General features: G+C 36.2%; 2 protein-coding genes and 1 long non-coding RNA gene across 3 annotated transcripts; 1 reads left to right on the top strand and 2 right to left on the bottom strand.

The window, feature by feature from the left end:
* Positions 1-555: 555 nt before the first annotated feature.
* LOC125876561 (uncharacterized) lies at positions 556-5713 on the top strand. The gene is made up of 3 exons (XM_049557770.1): positions 556-1013; positions 2386-3623; positions 5268-5713. The coding sequence occupies exons 1-3, from the start codon at positions 687-689 to the stop codon at positions 5464-5466; spliced, it is 1764 nt and encodes a 587-aa protein (XP_049413727.1). The 5' UTR covers positions 556-686; the 3' UTR covers positions 5467-5713.
* A 3447-nt stretch (positions 5714-9160) lies between these two features.
* LOC125877031 (uncharacterized) lies at positions 9161-11211 on the bottom strand. The gene is made up of 3 exons (XR_007447567.1): positions 11108-11211; positions 10579-10656; positions 9161-9396 (listed from the first exon to the last, which is right to left on the bottom strand). It is a non-coding gene; the product is annotated as an uncharacterized LOC125877031 (long non-coding RNA).
* Positions 11212-12733: 1522 nt separating this feature from the next.
* Positions 12734-14588, bottom strand: LOC125877241 (uncharacterized). Its single transcript, XM_049558583.1, has 5 exons — positions 14540-14588; positions 13859-13965; positions 13665-13769; positions 13396-13542; positions 12734-12901 (listed from the first exon to the last, which is right to left on the bottom strand). The coding sequence occupies exons 1-5, from the start codon at positions 14586-14588 to the stop codon at positions 12734-12736; spliced, it is 576 nt and encodes a 191-aa protein (XP_049414540.1).
* Between the last annotated feature and the right edge of the window lie 5707 nt (positions 14589-20295).

Raw genomic sequence — 20295 nt, 5'->3', positions numbered from 1 at the left:
GTCTCGGGTTTGAGTCCCTTTGAGTACAGAGTCCCTTTTGTTGAGGGAGCGCCCGGACACCGGGTGGAAAAAAAAAAGATTGTTTGTGAGGCTGCAGATGTGATGTAATTTCACACACAAAAAAGCTGTTAACGAGAATGAAGGCAGATATCCAAAATGGATACGGAAAGAATAATGTGCCAAGCACAAGAATAAAAGAGTTAAAATGGTTCAAAACATACATAAACTATTATTTTTTGCCAGTGTCGTATCTTAGCTATATATTATTTCATTTGTCCATTTAAACTAGAGTAAATTATCACTTTCTTTATATTAAAATTAAATATACCTCAATTCTGATGCTTATTCAGGTGTGAACAATATGTCGCTAACTCAATACTTTAGATAAATAAAGAGAACATGTATACTCACAAAAAATTGATAATTTGGTGAGGAAATATTTTTTCAAATTTATTATGTGTAAAATGAAGATGTCGTAACAAACACAAAATTTAAGAACAATTTATATATGATACAAAAAATAAATTCTTCCACGGTTCAGAATTTAGATGGTATTGAAAATGTTTTCAACAATTAACTCAAAAGAAAATAAAAAAAAGAGTATCTGGGAACGGACAGTAGATTTAAGTGAAGAAAAGAAAAATAATCCCTGACTAAACACAACACTCTGTTCAATTTGCTCGACAATGGCGTTCGAGCTCCCAAGTGATCTGATCCAACAAGCCAAGATCTTGACCCGAACCGAAGCGGGTCTACCCGACTACCTCCCTGATGACTCATCACTTCCGGCTATGCCTTCTCTTTCCGCCACCGTTGCCGCCTTCGATCCTTCTCCACCCTATCTCCGCTGTAAACACTGCCAAGGTAGGCTTCTCAGAGGGCTCCAGTCCTTGATTTGCATATATTGTGGCCACAAATTGCACCAAAACCCTGACGTTGCTCCGGACCCTATTTCATTTAAGTCCACTGTGGGCTATCAATGGTTTCTACGAGCTCTTCGCCTTGATGGATCGGTATGTTGGGTCTCTCTACCTGAAACACACTCAGTTTGCTTATTTCTCTATGAGATAGTGTTGGTTGCTTCCTGTTATGGAGTATTGATAATGCAAGATTAGATCTTTTCTATTATGTTTTGCAGATTAGGATTTGAATTTTATTTTGAAAATATATTGTATTTATACTGTATTCAAACCTATTGTGAGTTTTTTTTATAATTGAACAAAAGCGAGTCTGAATGGGTATACTTAGTTGTGGAGCATTCCGAGTCTTTGTTTTAGGGATCGTTCCTGGGCATCTCCTTACTTTATAGCACTTATTGCTCCGGTTCCAGAAGGTATAGCTCTCGCCTCAGCTTTTTCTTTGAAATCAGAGATTATTCCAATTCCTACTGAGACAGGCAAGTGGAGGGAGAACTAGACATATCTTGCTAGGCAAAGACAGGGGATTGACGAGATAGATCACTATTGCAGAAGGAGTTATGTGACCTGCGATTAGTGAAAGCTGCTGTTCTTCAAATCTACTAACTTAGTATCCTTGGTGGATCGTATGGGGTGTCCCTTCTGCTTATTGCTTTATATGGGTAATTTTTTTATACCACCAGCTTGCGAGCACCTCCACTGATTCCATTGGATACCTGCCACCTGCCACCACCAACAGTTACCAATGGATACCTGCCACCTCCCACCACCAACAATTACCATGTAACTCTGTCTACCAAGGCTAGGACAATGAGAAGAAATCACCTGGTGTTTTGTCTATGCTAGGATTTGAACCTGAGACCTTATGGTGCTCAACCCACTTTATTGATCACTAGGACACACCCCTGAGTTTTATATGGGTATGGGTATTCCTACCAGTTACGGGAGAATGATAATGCAAGATGAGATATTTTTTTTTAAAAATCTTTTTAGAAACTGGTATGTTTACACTAATTCTAATCCATGGCGAGGAATTAGTAAGTGCAGTGGTGCTCCGAATCCACCTTCCTAGATTATATTGGGTTTCTCTTCCTCTATCTCAAATCACGATTTTGCTCATTGCTCTATCTTGATGTCTTGCTTGCTTCCATTATAAAGGCCGGATAATCCAAGACTGGGCTTCTTTGTGTTTTTTGGTCATTTCTATGATTTATGCTTCAGTCCTATGGCTCGATATATCTTTCTGTAGCTATATAGGTGCAGATACGGGTCGAGGTATATATAAAAAAGACTTAGTGGATTGAATAGTACTCGAATCCACTAACCATTGAGTGTATATCAGTCTCTGTTGCTCACTAAATCTTCCTTCAATATTTTTTTTCTTATGCCTCCTAGTATTTCTGATAGAATTTTGTTAACTTGTTGAATTAGGAGTATGTGTTAAGAACTTGTCCCATTTGGTTTCCAGGAGAAGGTTGGAGCAGCTACTGAAAAGAATCAGGTAAACAAGGGGCCGAGTTCACCTCATGATGAAGTTCTTTTATCTGATTTCCTTGATCTGAAAATAAGATGGCCAACTGAGCTGGAGACAGACAACACTATCATGACCAAGAAGCTAGAGCTAAGCAAAAGCTCTTACGATCCGACTGGATTTGACCTGGATAACTTTCTTTCTTTTCCAAAGAGGGAGAACATATCCATTGCGCACAAAGAACAGACAGTCATAAGCGATAATATTGGGTCTGCAGCAAATAAAACAGTTGGAAGCCACGAGGATCTTAGTTTGTTTGAGAATCTCAGATCCGCTGAACCAGCTGTGACCTCGTCTACTGTCCAAACAAGTGATGACTTTTCTGGATGGCAAGCAGATTTTCAAGCTGCTGGTTCAGGAGAGCAGAATGTGTCCAACGAATCTAGCTCTCCTATAAGTTCTGCAGTTGGTTCTGGAGGTCAGCATGCCTTTGCAGCGTTTGACACCTATACGAGTTCCACAGTTAGTTCTGGAAACCAGCATGAAGGTTCCAAATCAACTGATGCTTTTGTTGGCTCAGATATTGATCTTTCTGCTCAGTTAGACACAGTTTTTGGAACCACAGAAGGCCCAACAGAAGGGAAACTGAAGGATGTTGTAGCAGTTTCTCCTGCAGCTAATGACTGGCCAGCAGTTGACCTATGGGATAGTGCAAATCTGGAAGCATCACAGAAAGCTGGGGAAATTCTTCCAATTTCCAGACCCAAGGATGCTGAATTACAAAATAGTTCAAACGATCCCTCAACTAGCATTGATTGGTTTCAAGATGACACATGGCAGACTCATAATGCACCTGCGCCTAAACACGATACAACAAATGGAGATCATGACTCTTTTGATGAGTGGAATACTCTTACCTCCTCTGCACCCACCAAAGATCCATTTGAGAATGTACCTGCACCTAAACTTGATACAACAAATGGAGATCATGATTCTTTTGATGAGTGGAATACTTTTGCCACCTCTGCACCCAGCAAAGATCCATTTGAGAATATGCTGGTGCAAAGCAACAATGACAATAACAATAACGCAGAACTAACAAATTTTAGTTCAAATCTTGAAGATATGGATTTTGGAAGTTTTTCGCAGTCAGATCCCTTTTCAGGTGCACCTGGCAAAGAAGGTGTTTCTGCGGAAGGAAATGGAGATATTTTGGAAGTTCCTACCATATTCAGGTGTGCACATGTTTTTATTATTTCATTATATGGCCTCAATATTGACTGATTTTTCTTTGTGGAGATTCTGAAGAACATAGGCATCAATTATGGCTCTTATACTGTGGTTGGGGTGAAAAGAGAAGGAGCTAGAGGATTGCAAGGAAATGTGGGATTAGGTTGAGTTCCCTTGTTTAGAGTAAAGGAGGTGAAGTAAATTTAAAGGGGTCAGAATATCCCTCCACATAAGCTTTTCCCATTTGGAAAGGAAGTAGAAATATTTTGGATTTACTTCCTTCTATACAAAATGATTGGAAGTAAATTATCAGAATCTTACCTTGGGGAAAGAATTAAGTTAATTTCTCTCTTTCACCCTTGCTCTCCCCTTCCTGGAACCAAAAATAGAATTAAAGTAGAAATAAAGGAATTAGATCTGAATTCTGAACATATTAAAATCACAGAATACGAGTGTAAGAAAAAGCAATAGAAAAGAAAGAATCTGGAAGACCACAGGCTTCAACCATGGCTCTGAAAGTAAAACATGACGAATTAAGTCAGAAATATTGTAAGAATCACAGAATATAACTATGGAAGGAGCAATTTAAGAAAATAATGTAGGAAAAAGATACTGCAGTATCCACTAAAAGTTCCTTGGAGCTAAGCATATACTATGCTTAAGATAGCTTAGAAGTTTTATGGTTCAACTTTAGTGCAAATTTGAGTCTGAAGAAGTAGGAACTGGATGTTGAGTGGTAACTGTCTACATCCTTGAGGTGCAAGGTCTGATTCTCACTAGACTCCTCTTCCCCTTTGACCTACCCAGTGCCCCCCTCACCTGAAAACAAGAATTTCAAAGCATGGGAAAAAAGATACAGACATGTTCACGAAAGAGTTTTTAAATTTTGTAATGGCTTAGAGATTGAAAGGGAAGAGCCTGGAGAAGTAAGATTACATGGGCTCTTTTGGAGCAGGGGAAGGAAATTATTGTCTTCTCAGGCTGAGGATGATGTGTTTCCTTGTCCCAGAAAAGTAAACTCACAACAATAGCAACGATGGTTCAAATCCAACCACCCCCTGCTCTTTCCCCAACAACATACCCAGTATAGTTCTGCAAGTGGGGTTGGGGAGGGTGGGTGGGCTGTATGCAGACCTTGCCCTACCTTTGTGTGTGCTTGTGGGGGGGAGGGGGTAGAGAGTCTGTTTTCTATAGCCCCCTCCCCCCCCCCAAAAAAAAAAAAGTTAGGCATTTCTAGCTTGTCAAAAGGTAAAAAAGGCCTGTTAGAATAGATTTGATCTCTGTCCAGGACGGTTGGTTTTTGTTAGTTTGCTGGTTAAGTCTGTCTGTTCTTGAGATAGTGTAACCTTGGGATGTGGCTAGAGTATCCAAGGTGAAATTTGAGATTATTGTTCTTCAGGGGAGTATAACTTAGGGACGCTGGGAAGTACACTACCTGAGACAAAGCAGTAGAAGAAAGAGATCCAGAAATAGATGGACAAGGTTTTTTTTAACAAGTTGGCAAAATAATGATACATCTGACCTTTGAGAGTTTTACCTTGTTAAACCATGATTGAATTCTTGTTTTCCTTGTTACTACTATTTAACTGTTAACTTCCTACACTCGAGTTCAATGAACAATTTCTTATATTTCATTTGACATCTTTTAGTGCCGTTGATACCCCAAGCAAGGTTGGTGACGATGCTGGACATGCTTCAGAGAATACAGCCATTCATGCTGAATCAAATCCATCGAAGAATGATGTGAATATAGAAAGTATAATGTTACAGATGCATGATCTTTCTTTTATGCTCGAGACCAATCTATCCGTTCCCTCAAAATCCAACATTTCTTCTCCCAAGGATTGATAATACATCGCTTTGCTCATGTGGTTTGACTTCAAGATTCATGTAATCAAGTTGTACCTGTTCATGTATTTTATTATAAGAGAATATGATTGTTTTTGTAGCTCATTATCTTAAATTTCTTGAATGGGTGCAAAGGAGTGACACATTTATCTCCGGATATTTTGTTGTAACTGAAGAAGTAGAAGAGCTTGTTTTTTTTTTAATTTTTTTTTTTGTTTTCTTTGGAGAGGTAGACATGAACTTCCACACATCCCTTGAGTATGCTTTCTGGTTTGATATGGTATTCTCAAATACGTCTAGGAAAGATATATAAAAAGCAGATTATGTTCTAACAAAAAAATATTTTGAACGTCTTTGTAAAGATTGGATTCTGTTTCTTATAGAGATTTCATTGTTGATGCACGCTTGGAAACTCATGTATCAAGTGAAAATGCAGAAACGATTGAGAATTCATCGCGACTTAATATATTATACTTACTGACTAAATTGTGAATACCTTGACATGTTGATAAATTACATGGGTGAATATAAGGAAGAGAAGAAGTAGGGAAGATAGATTAGCAGTAAAATCAAGCAAAACACAAGTTTTTGGCCGTTGGGTTTACTCTAAAAACTGACTTTTTTTTTTACCGACCAAACATGAGAAAATCCATCGTACTCAACACATTTAGTGTTCATTTTTAGAAAAAAGAACCTCAAAGATCAATTTTCCAAAACTAAATCACATGCTCATTTGTTTTCCAGGAAAAGAAGAAACAAAGCCAAAACCCCTTAACTTTCTATGGTGGTTTCTTGTGCTCCCACTACATATAAGCTATATTAACATTCCAAACTTAACAGTACGAGATTTTTCTAATTTTGTCTTTTGTAGTACATATGCACAGGCGAACACAGGAAACTATGAACATTTGTCAGGTATAACAGTACGAGTATTTTCTAATTAAGCTTAGAATGTATGCAACATACAACAACGTATCTAGTGAAATTCCACAAGTGGAGTTTGGGGAAGATGATGTATACATAGATCTCTACGAGGCTGTTCTTATTGATACAGACTCGATAGAAATAGAACATTTCAGGGATGAAAATAACCCTGCCATTATCAAGTATTCCAGGTTCACTATGAAAATGATCTTGGATCCATTCGAATGGTTTGCAGACCATTTACACACACCTATTGCATTGTCGGTAACGCACAAGCCGCAAACTTACAATTGGTATGACTACAAGTCAGCATGGATGAATTTCTTATACTTAAGGCCAAGACACACTTGGTTTATCAAATACAGTCCGAACATCACCAAAACTATTATCCCAAGATGGTTCTACGAATGGTATGTACAAAACCGAACCGAAAACCGTACCAAACCGCAAATCGAGTCAACCCGAAAAAAACCCGACTAGTGGTTTGATTTGATTTGGTTTGGTTTTGAAAAAAAAACCCGACTATATTTGGGTTGGTTTGGTTTTAACTAAAAAAAACCAACCCGACATTATATATATAAATTTTAAAATTTTATTTTATACATAAGAATATTTACTTTGATATAATTTTTAAATATTTCTTATACTTTTTCATAGTTTTTATCTTTAATATATTATTTCAAGTTTGAAACTTAGAATTATGAATGGGCCAATAAAAAATATAGTCCACAGATGTTGGTAATTATAATAAAGCTTAAATCAAAATCAAATTAATATTAATGCAAAAAGAAAATCAATTCAGCACTAAGAATGACAATAATATTGAATATTTGTTCTTTAGTTTTACATTGGTTTAGACGATTAAAATACATAATCTAATTTTAATTTCCTTTAATATTTAGTCATGTAACTAATACTTATTAAACTTAATTTTAGCATGATTTAGTACTTTTAAATTATGATCATTTTCATTATGACTTGTTAATTTGCAATATTTGTTTTACGCGATTTCATTATTATTATTTTTGTTGGATATTTTATTGTCATTAATCATATCATATTGTGTTATATTTTTAAGACATCTTATATAGTTATATTTTGGTAGGACTAAAGAAATATTTGAAGTACTAGTAAATTATATGTTTGTATGAATACTTTACCGGAAAAACCCGAGGTTGAAAAACCCGAGTTTTATTAGTTTGGTTTGGTTTATAAATTAAAAATTCGACACAAATGGTTTGGTTTGATATTTGAAAAACCCGAACCAACCCGGCCATGTACACCCCTAATCTCCACTATCAAAAAGAGATTCCCACTAATTTGCTTTAATAAAAGAAGCAGACCCATGTGTTTTATTTCCATTATCTCTACTTTATAAAAGAAGTAGGACCCCCCACTTAGTGACGGCAAAATCCTAGCCTTACACTTGTACGCCTAAAATATAAAGACATTTACTTCCTCTTCTATATAAGGCGAGACTTAGAACATTCAAAGGCATCGGGAAATTTCTCATATATTTCTGAAACCCTTCTTGTAAACAACTCTCTCAAGTTATGCATATGGAATAAACTAAGTTTTTTTAAGTCATCTCTTTTACTTTCCCCTTGCTTTTATAATTTCTTTATTATAAAACCTACGATCCTTTCTATTGGTATTAGAGCCACGTTGGCAGTATACATACTTAGTATGAGCAACTAAGTATATAAACTGCCTAAGGCATGGCAAAATTATTTAAGAAGTATTTTATAATTTATATATCTTTAAGATGTCAGTATATATACGATTATTATTTCATTTATCATGTTTCTATATACTGTTTCTATACTTGGTGTTGAGGTGTTCTTTCTTTTCCTAAGTGTGTGAGGTAACCGAATAATACCCGGTGCATACATTGGCTAGCCCGATTGTAAGGTCGCTGAAGCTAGGTGGACGTTTAGACCTGTTAATGGTGATCCTGTAGCCAAGATAGCTCTAGGAAAAAGAACAATTGTAAAACCAACAGACCCTCCTTTAGAGACATTATTTGGATCTTTGATATGCGTTTTAATACTCCGTATATGCTTACATGCTTATTGTTTTATTGTAAATTTACTTGTTGAATTAATTTTGTACTGTAAGTCCATTAGATAGTATTTTCTAAAATTTTATGGAAAACAATCAACATATTTTAAATAGTATTAATTTATCTTCTCAAGCAACTAAGATTGCTAAATTAGAAAATGATTTACAAAACTGGAATATACCAGAAGAACCTTTCAAAAAGATTTACCATTTAGGTAACTTTAGTTTTATTACTCGTCATAATATTAAGACCTGTGAGTCTACTATTGCTATTAATAATTCCTTAGAAATTATTCGTCTGCTTAAGGATAGCGATATTAATCATTATAGATCTGATTTTAATTATTTGCATAATGGTTTAGTGCAAGTGACTGTCAAGCCCCTTTTCTGTAAGGGTCTTGATATTCCTGTTTGTGTCCTCCTTTGAGATGACATATTTCTTAATTTTGATGATTCGTTGTTAGAAGTCCTCCAGAGTAACCTTGCAGATGGCCCGGTTTACTTCAATTGTTATCCCAATTTTTCAGTGGACATTAATGATCCTAATGTCATGTGTCACGACCTGATTTCTCAAGTCATGATGCACCTACTATAACCCACCAGTAGGTAAGCCACCCCGTAACCCGGAACAACAAGTAATGGGTCTGAGGGTAGAAACTAAACAAGAGTAGGCAAATAACAATATAAATAGGCGGAAGCAAACCAAAAACATATATACAAATAAAGATCCCTCCCAGAACCTGGAAGTCACTAGTACATAGCTACTAACAAAATGAGTACAAGTCCCAAAAGTGGACAACAGAGACTGGACTGTCTCGAAAGGTAAAAGACAAGTCTATATATATACAGATGGAGCCTGAAATAGTACAAAACGTCGTGTGCTCACTCCCGTCTCCGGATCAGTCTGCTCCAAGCTCGATCAACGCTGGCTACTAGTGCCCGGACCTGCATCACGAAATAGATGCAGAGCATAGCATGAGTACCAAAATAACCGGTACCCAGTAGGCATCATAGGCCGACTGAACTTGAAAAGTAAAGGCAATATGAAAAGAAGGAATAACACAAAGCGAAGTCAAGAACTAAAATCTAACTAACAAGGGAATGCACACGAGTGTACAAAGAACTAACTAAAGTAATCTATAAGCTAACTACACCTAACTGGGCCCCCATAAGCCCAGAAGGTACACACATGCGCAAGTTAAATAAAAACCCGAACGGACTCCCATAAGCCCGACGAGTACACAAAATAACTATAACTAAAGAGAATTGCATAAAAGAACCCAAAAACGAAGAACACGAATCAGAACCTCAACCCTAATTAGTAAAATCTGACAGTACGGAGGCCGGACCTCTAACCGGATGCTCACCAGAAGTACCCAAGTAATCAATCACAAATATCAAGTATATGAGGCCGGAACTCTAACCGGATGCTCTATATAAGTATCTGGGAAATAGAGGTCGGACCTTAAACCGGATGCTCTATATAAGTATCTGGGCGATAGAGGCCGGAACTTAAACCGGATGCTCTATAAAGGTGCCAATGTAGCTGCTGAAAAAGTCCTAATTGATCCACACTCATAAATGTCCGTGGAACGCCGTCCATACTTAGCCAATCAATGTAAGTCCTTGGAACCAAATCGAAAATCAAATTCAAACCGTGAAGTAGAACTAGTGTCGCCGATGTAACTCGTGAAGCCGTAACATCGGGGAAAATAAGGATAACTATAGTCGGAGAAAGAGTATCGCCTAACTAAGACCCAAACTATCAGACTCAAGTCTGCTATACCAGTCTACAGGGATCTAAGTCGGCCGAGCGACATCAGGGCAAAACTAAGGCCTATTGGATCCGAATAATGTATTTCTGAGGCAAGCCCTAGTCAAATCTAAACTAAGGCCCAACATTCTTCAAATAAACAATAATTAAGCATGCAAGCACTCCACATAGCGAGGAGGGTCCGTTAATAACACAAAGCATGCTCACAGTTACCCGATAATTCCCGAAATAGGCCGAAAACATGATTTCTTAACACCTATGTAGGATTCAATAACTACCCAACCAAAATCCCAACTAATCAACATGCATTCACATTCTCGAGCTCAATCTAAGAGAGGGAAACCGTAGCCTACCTGTAGGCCGATCACACGCGCTTCAAAATCACTCCTTCGGAGCTTTCCCTTTCCGAACGGTCTCGAAACGCTGCCCCGCTATCAAAAATAGAGTAACAACGTTAATACGATCGTTTAGACACTAAAATCACAACAAACGGAGACGGGTCAATTTTGGAGTCAAAATGGGGAAAGTGGGACCCGCGCAGGAAATTCCGAAATTAAGCCCAAAAGTGGGTCCTAACCAGTTTTCCCAGCTCATGTCCCAAAATGGGACACAATTCGGGGCTCGGAAACAACACACTATCAACATGCAACTAAAATTCAAATTTTCTCAAAAATTAGAAATGGGACAACAGTGAATTTACCAAAAACGAGCGGTCTACAGTAAAATCTGACAACACCACAATGTTCTCCTCGAAAAACCACTCAAGATAGACTCAAAAATCACCAAAATCGGATCTAAAATGGCTAAGAAAACAAGTCTCAAAAATTCCCAAAATCAAGCTCACAAAAAGGGGTGAGGCAGCAGGTATTTTACGAAAATTACCTCAAACGGGGACTCCAAATCACTATCTGAGATCACCAACGCGTTGTCCTCGAAAAATCTCACAACTTTGCCTTTTGAATCACCCAAATCGGTTGAGAGATGAGAGAGTTATGAGGGTTTGAAGTTTTGGAATTTTTGCTGGTTTTTCTGCATTTATTGCAGAAAATCTGCAATTTCCCAAAAACTAAAAACTCCAACGGGGTGCTCCGAACTCGTTCGGAACCCCGTGCACGCAAACGAGATATGCAACCATACCAAATTCGACATTCCAGACTCAACGGCGCAGTCAAAATTTCCATCAGAGGTCATTTCGATAAAAAGTGGGTCCCACTTTCAAAAGCCATTTTAAGTCAAAACCCACAAAAGGGCTCGGAAAGATATCGAAAACCTCCAGACACAAAAGAAGGGTCAATCTAGACCAAACTTGACATTCCGGAGCTAACCACGCTGACTGAATTCTCATCTGAGCGCGTTTACTCATAATGTTGACCAAAGTCAAACTTAGGCTTAAACTTAAAGTTAAAACGCCTAATCGCACCGACTCACACTGAAAACCTCGGGAGTCATGTCGACCATGCTACTAGCCTAAAATGACCCTTCCGGAGTTGATGGAATCATCAGAATTGGATTCCGATATCATCTTCTTGAAATTTTGATCGAAAATGATCGTTCAAGGTTCAGAAGCTCCAAAACACAAAAACTCGCACCAAGACCAAACGAACGACCAGGTGACTGAACTGTCAGTCCCAGCAAGTCATAAATGACTTGGGGTCGCTATAGAAACGCTCTAAACGACACACAGAAGGCAAGACACAGAAATGACCATGAGGGTCATTACACATGGATTCCTTGACACACAATGTCAAAACCAAGAATTTAAACAGTAAAGCCAACACTTGTGAGATAGCGATTATCTACCAAGTATACTATAGGCTTATGTAAACCACTCTTGCACCAAAGGCTCGTAATGAGAGCCAGAAAGGTGTAACTATGCTACCATGAACGTAGTACTATCTTTGTTCCCCGTCTTCTCAGATGGAAAGATATACTCTCTAGTAATGATTGGCGTTTTGATGCCATAACCCAGCCTTTTTCGTCTCATTCTGAAAGATCTCAGATTGAAAGAGTCGTTCAGTTTCCCGATGGGTCTATTGAACTCAAATTCCTTGACAACTCTATTAGGAGATCTTCCTCTTATCAAAGGTCATCCTGGTCTGGTCCCTCTACTTCGTGTCCTTCGAGATCCATTCTCAGGCCACCTTCTTCTTCAAAAACCCCGGAGGAAGCTGAAGTTGAGACTATTCATGTTGTTGATAACAGCAAAGGCAAAGTCACTGGTGTAGACAGGTTGTTTCCAATAGACCCTCGGCTCAAGTAAAGTATATATATGCACTGAAAGAAGACATTGACAAAGTTGCAATACAGGAAAATGCTAAATTTTCAGTAACAACAGATAAATTCATTTCAGCTGAACATAGAGGTTTTACTAGATAAAGAATGTACTAATTTTACCTCTTAATTTGAGATTAAACTTTTACTAGATAAATATACTATTATATATCTAGCTTTTAACAGTTAACTTAAAACATTCTTCCCTCTACTGAGGTCATTATTTGCTGTCTTTTCCTACAGAACAAGTTCACTTCTTTCCCTTTCCCTGACCCTTTGAACTTGATGCATAACTTGATCAGCCTTCTTTGCAATCGTTTTTCTATCTTCAATTGGCGGAAAATATAGACATCCATAAATATTGAGATGTAGCACCTGCAGCATCCACGAAGTTTCGTGGTCATGCTGCAAAGACATACAAAAGTTTACAATTATACACATGAAGCTGTAGTAGTAGTTGAAAAGACCTATATATATAGATGATACAAATTTAAGGTATTCTGATATAGAAATGATATGTAAAAACAATACGGGTTAATTTTATGAATGGTTGCTAAACTTACTCATTGCAACACTAAAGTCACAATTTTTTTTTTTGTAACTAACTTTTTGTAACACTAAAGTAACAAGACTAGTTTTTGTAACAGTAAAGGAGAGCAGATGAAACTCACAAGAAGAGTGCGCCTAAAGGTGTTGTCAAATAGCTGAGGAGAAATTTGTCTTACGAATGCATCACATGGTCTGCATTGTGAAGGTTGATCAAACAATAAATCCAGAGAGATATAGTTGATACGTACAGAGAAATCGCAATCATGAAACTTGAGCAGCAGGGACGAGAATGTTTACCCGATGAACCTTAATATTTTTGAAAGACATAGATAACACAGTATCACATATACTAGATGCAGCAAACAAGGTTTTGGAGAAAGTTTCTCCACCACTCGTCTCAACACCTGTAGTATCGAGAAGAAGCATTCAGGCGTAGCACAACAATAGCTCATTCCCCTCTCTTGCATCAGAACTTTCATAACTATGAGAGTTGCAACCTGTGGAGGTACAACATTCATTTCATATGAGATCCAAGAAACAGAATATCACCACAAACCGGTGAAGTTATTCAGAAACACTATTTTATAAAACAGAATGGACCTAAAATAAGAAGGCTAACCTTCCGCAATATTTCATCACATAAATCCATGCACGCCAGGCACAAAGGAACCACTTCCGATTCCAAGAAGAAATGAAGGGCATGAGATCCATATGGATCATCAAACTGCACCAGCAAGCAAAATATCAGAATCATGAAGTAGCACTTCCAAAAATGGAGAACACGTGTGTATATTTGTTCAAATGGACGGATACCTTTGTTAGGGCACCAAGAACACCCAAGGCGGTGATCCTCACATACTCCAAAGGCTTTTCATCTCTACAAGACTTGAGAAATGGATAGAAATAATGTGGTATTTTATCTGCAAAGATAAGTTACTAGAAGAGTTAACTGTTTCTCACACAACAGTATATATAAAGAATTCTTACAGAAACTTGATTCACTTTAACGAGTAGTTTGGCGTATCCTGAAGAATATTGACACAGAGGTCAAAATTTCATTTCATGACGACCTCATATCAAAAGAAGCTTGATCAAAAACCATTTACAATTTAAAATCTTCACCGAGTATGTTAGTTTTTGAGAATTACATGTTGTGCACACACTTATCGCTAATTGCCACTAAAAATACAGATTTAGCGGCAATTGAGCTATTGCCGTTAATTATTACCACTATAGATCATTTTTGATGTGGTGGTCTTATCAGATATAGTTCATCTAAACCAAATTACAAAAATTGAAGTGTATCTCTAATGCATTTCACTTTGATTTTTATAAACAACAGATTTCTAGTGATTCCACGGACTAAAACATTACAACATAATCTCGTGGCTATTGAGAACCAATGAAATCAGATGGTTCTATTTCTCAATCTTTCTGATTTTTTTGCTACTTCAATAGTATAAATTATTACACACTATTTTGATGGTATATTACTGACCTGAAACAAAGCAAGAGCACGACAAGCTCGAGTTGCTTCCCTCATAGATAACATTGAGGGTGAAAACTTCCAATACACTGGTATGATTTCCTGAAATTCATAAGACAAATATTATTACGCGCATTGACAACTTCTTGCACATCAAAATGCGAGGTGTTTGATATGTTTCCGATTAGATTGTCACATAATTTAACATGTATGGTATCAGAAAATTTCTCTATGTAACATCTTAAACTTTTAGACGAGAGGTCTCTTAAAATTCAATTTAAGATTATCCAATAGAATATCAATCCGCAAATTTTTAAAAAAGGTATATCAGCAAAAGCATGTAAGCTGTATTGAAGTTGTTCCACAGCAGCAGAGCTAGATTTCTGCATGAATCTTTCTTCTGAAATATATAACAAAAGTCACCAACTCAGAATATGACAATTACTAGAACTTTTAGAAGATTTAAAAAAAAGGACTAAAATCCGTTTTGGGCAAATTTTTAAAATCTTCTTATTACGAAAACTGTTATTTGTTAGAAATGATTATCAGTACTTTTGAAGAGTAACCGTTTATGTTTATGTCACGACCTGAGTCTACACCCTGGACGTGGCCGGAACTCAAGAACCATTGCTGGTCCCCAAGCAAACCCTCATCCTGCCTGACTACAAGCGGAAGACTAACTTAAGCATGCAAAAGCTTAAAACTGAAATAAAAGTTCATAAAACTTAAATACAAACTTTAAGTTCAAAGAAAACTCTGTATAATAAAATATATACACCTTGCCATAAAAAGGCAACTTTAGTCTTTAAAACATTTAACAAAATAAATGAAGACTTCTAAAACTCTACTGTCTATCTATGAAGCCTCTAACTGATAAAGATGGAAGTTAGGACAAGACCCACGACATCCTAACAACTGATATAACTAAAAGGTAAATGAAATCCTCCGGAAGCAAGGAGGCTCACCATAGCTAACTTGAACTCTCAGATGTATCAACGAAGCTCCTGTTGATGATCCTGAATACCTGTGTCTGCATCATGAGAGGATGCAGGCCAAATGGCTCAGTACGTGGAATGTACGAGCATGTAAGGGGAATTCTAAAACATAAACATAAGCTTGAACTTGATAAAAAGTGGAAACATACTTACCTCCTTTCAAACTTACTCAACTCAAAGAATACTCAAGGATACTCAACTTAGAAGTACTCAAGGATAAGATACTCAGCTCAAAGATTAGATACTCAACTCAAAGATATGATACTCGACTCTGGGTACTCACCTCAATATAAAGCAACAATATACATGCAATATATGGAAAGCTTTATAAACAGTAAAAACAACTTAGTTCGTTAAAGAAAATGCAATAACAAACTTAATTTTACTTATATAATAAAGTAATATAGTTTATGTGGGAGATTTTCTAACCGACAACACCACTATGAGCCTAAGTGGTGATACATCGTCTTGCCCACGCTGCCAGAACTGTCCTATACTTTGCCGTCATATAGAACGCTTAACTTTGTGGATCCACTAGCTTAACTTATGTGATCATTTAAAAAGTATGACCCATTAATACCCATGATGGCTACATGGTTTATGGAGACTTGGGTTAATATGAACTCGCATCCCCATATCGGTGCTCAATACTACTTCCAAAATATACTTAGTTCATATGTTTTTAAAACAACTTCTTTCTTTGGTTTGAGATAATTACTCAAAACTTAGCTTAAAAGCTTCTTGGAATCGATGTTCCCTTTTCTTGCTCAAACGTGAAAATATTTATAAACTCTTAGGGAATACTTAGTTCCTTTACAGGTTCTTTGAGAAATGAACTCAACTCTTTAGTCTTGGCTTAACTTGAAACTTTTAGTCTTAAAACAAAGTTAAAGCATTTGTAAAAGACTTCTTAAAATGTGGTTCATGCCGAATTATGAACGTGAACGACTCAATGCAAGGTTTTCAATAACCATAGATAGAACTCAAATACTTACAACTCAAGAACTCCACTGATACTACTAATTTCAAAAATGCTCAACTCAGAGGGTTCATGCGGAACTATGAGCATGAACTACTCAACTCAAGGACTCAAAGATACTGTTCATCTCAAGACTGCTCGACTGATATGGTTCATGCAGAATTATGGACATGAATAACCCAACTCAAGGACTTCATGGGTAACATGTAATAGTCCCATGATTAGGAATATAAACTCAAATGGGTTAGAAACCCAATACTTAAGACTTAGGACATGAATATATTACTCCTCTCATAGATACTCAACTTCTGGAGTTCATGCGGAATTTATGGGCATGGACGACTTGACTCGTAGGTCTACATAACATGATGGAACTCGTGTATACAACTCTTCTCATTCTCATACTTACTTTCTCAAAATTTAACTCAAATCGATTATGGATCTCCAAGGATTCACAATTGAACTCAAAACTTTCTTGAACTCTACTCTTAACTCTCTCTTGAGTGTGAATTATGAATTCAAGAGTTATAGTTCATGCTATGAAAGATCTCATGATGACAAAGTAGACTCATGAATACATTCTCCTCATTCTCATACTCACTTGCTCGAGTCTTTAAACAAGTTACTAGAAGTTGTAGAAGACTCCTCAAAAGAACTCAAAGGGACTTTCTTAGAATGTTCGAAAAAATTCTCAAAACTTAACTCTCAACTCTACCTTGAATATGAATTATGAATTCAAGGTTATGATCATGTTAGGAATGATTTTAGGTGTTTAGAAGTAGCTTAGAATAGTTAGAATCAAAAAGGAGTGAAGGTGCACTTTAAACGAACTCAAACGGGGAAACCGATAACAAACTGGATGGGGCAGGTGACCCTGGCGCTATGGGTGGCGCGGTGCGCCAGCCCCTAAACTTCAGAGGAGGGTTTGGGGCGCTCTGCCTGGCGCATCGCGCCAGGCCCCTACCCAGAAAATCCGACGAATTTTCCTTGCTCGTTTTCTCACCCTAACTCGCCTAGAATCGAACGGTTTCTTCCCTAATCACTTGGATTCAATTACTTAACATAAGTACACTCTAATATACTCAAAAAAACACTCAAATTACTAAATTTCGTCTCAAGAAATCATCAAAACTCCAACACAACAAGATTTAGAATGAACTTCAAGAACACCTATATAGAACTCATCAAGAACTCTAATCCTTCAACTTTAAGAACGAAGTTGCGCTGAAAATAATGTGATTGGTGTGTGGGTGAACAAACCCAACACTATGGAAGCTTACATACCTTTTAGGGATCAAACGCATGGCGAAATCCGCTACAATACGCAAGAATCTCGACGAACACTTGATCCTCTCCTCTTTTCTCCTCTTTTCTCTTCTTTTCTCTTCTTGAACTCTCAGCTAAAACCCTAGGTGTATTTTAGAATTATAAAACTGAACCTAATAGGATTAGACCCTTAAAACCTTACCTAAAAACGAATTAAATCTGATTTGTTAAGGAAAAGACCAAAATACCCCTACTATTTTCGGCTAACTTTTCTTAACTGGACAACCTAACTTCAAAAGGCCATATCTCACTCATCCGACCTCGAAACTTAGCAAACTCGGCGGCGTTGGAAAGATAATTCAAAGGTCTTTCCTGTGGTAACTGGTAAAACACCTAAATCATCCTGAGCTAGGAGTTATAGTCATTGAAGTCAACCCAAAACTCATACTTAGCTTTACTTGCAAAATTTCAGATTTTGCTATTTCCAATTTAGTTCTTTTTCGAAATCAAGGTGCTACATCTAGTGAACTTAACACTTAAGAAATTTTAATTCCTCGGTAAAATCCAACTCACAACAAAGGATGGTTCAAGTCTTAGCTCAAAAATTTTCTGGGCTATTACAGTTTAGCTAATAGAAATGAAAATTATTTTTGCCAATATTAGAGCAACAGTTTGTGCTTAACTAAGTTCAGAAGTGTTGTTTTAAAAATATATATATTGAAAATAAGGGTCCGCAAATTGGTTATTTGTGCACTTCCTCTCAAATAAACTTTGGTTGTGAGGTCAATCAAATTGGTTTTCAGCTCATTTAAATTTGAAGCTTTTACTTCAAACTCGAGATAATATCTCAGATGATCACTCAATTTTTTTTTTTTTTTGAGAAAGTCAACTTTCTTTTATATCCATAGTTGAGTGACCTTGAGTTTATCAAAGAAAGTTGAGTGACTTCCGGTGAAAAGAACTCTTGATTGACTGATTTTTTATGAGAAAAACCCTTGGTTTTGTAACTTTGAATGACTTTTTGAGAGAGAAAACCCTTAATTAAGTGGTCATCTTAGATATTATATCTTCAACTCAATTAGTCCAAAAGAAAAAAATAAGAGGAATTATTTAGCTTTGAAACTTTTCAATGATCGTCAATGGAGCTTTTTAATTAAGATTAAATTTCTAAATCACAAAATAAAAATAATAGCTCTTTTTCGACTCATTTGACTTGAATTCAAGAATCTATTGTTTTGTGCCTTTGTGGAGTAGAAATTAGAATTAGGTTTTGCAATTATAAGGTTGAAAACTGATTTGAACTTGGATTTGTTCGAAACCTACTTGGAGGATTGAAATTGACACTTAAGGAATAAGGACTAATATTATTAAAGCTTAATTTGAGAAGATTGAAGTCTAATTTCTTATTATGTAAACAATTGATAAATATATTTATGTTTGGTAAATATATGGGAATTTCCCTAATATTGATAATTAGAAGTTTTAAATGTTCATTAGGGGTACATATGATATATTTGGGTACAGTTCGGTTCGGTTTTAAAGTTATTGATTCGATATATCGGTTATCGCGTCGTAGATATGCTAAGCCGTTATAGAACCATTAAGATACTAACTTATCGATTATTTTTTTGTTGGTTTGATTATCAGTTTAACCGTTAAAATTTGACACAAAAAATAATAATTAAAAATCACTTAAAAATAAGGTGACAAACCAAATAAAATATACATATGAGTTGACAGATTGCATCTTATTAAAAAGTAAATACTGACACATTCTAGAATAACCAAAAGTTCCAGCTCACAACTAGAAATAAAAGTATGAAACTAAATTCTAAGTAAAAAACTTTATGTACTAAATGATATAAATATAATTAATTAATTTATTGTCAGATTATCAGTTGACCTGTTAAGAAAAGACCCCAATTCTTTAAGAATCGGTAACCCAATAATAAAACGGTTAAAGTCTTTTTGTTTGTTTCAGACACTGATATGCTAAGTATGGTGAGCCTCTCTACATTTTTTTGGGCTTCTCACATTGGGAACATGTTTTATCACAAATTTAACAAGGACCACACTCAATACTCAATGTTTATCAACTACTTTTAAACAACTAATTCGAACATATTCAGAGTAGATGAATTATATGTAAGTTGAAAAAATAATTAAAATGGGTAAAACATAGGATTAATTAATAAATTAAGTAAAATACTAAACCAAATTAGCCCTAATTAATAAAAACTTACAAAAAGGTATCAACACTTTCTAACTCATCAGCAAATACATCCTGACAAAACAAATACTAATCTAATAAATATAATTCCATTACAATTTGAGATAGATAAATTTGTTGACTTTCATTTAGTACATACATTTTGTATGATCTTGAAACAAGAAAACATTTATTACATTATTTTTCCTAAATAATATGGTGTATATCTTTATTATGATTCAATTAATAAGAATTACCTTTTCTTTAATGAGAGAAAAATAAAGGGGATCACTTAAATTTTATTTGAATGAAATT

Source organism: Solanum stenotomum, chromosome 9, assembly GCF_019186545.1.
Source record: "Solanum stenotomum isolate F172 chromosome 9, ASM1918654v1, whole genome shotgun sequence".
Lineage (NCBI taxonomy): Eukaryota > Viridiplantae > Streptophyta > Magnoliopsida > Solanales > Solanaceae > Solanum > Solanum stenotomum.
Note: the sequence above shows the minus strand (reverse complement) of the source record. Positions and strands in the feature narration are given on the sequence as shown.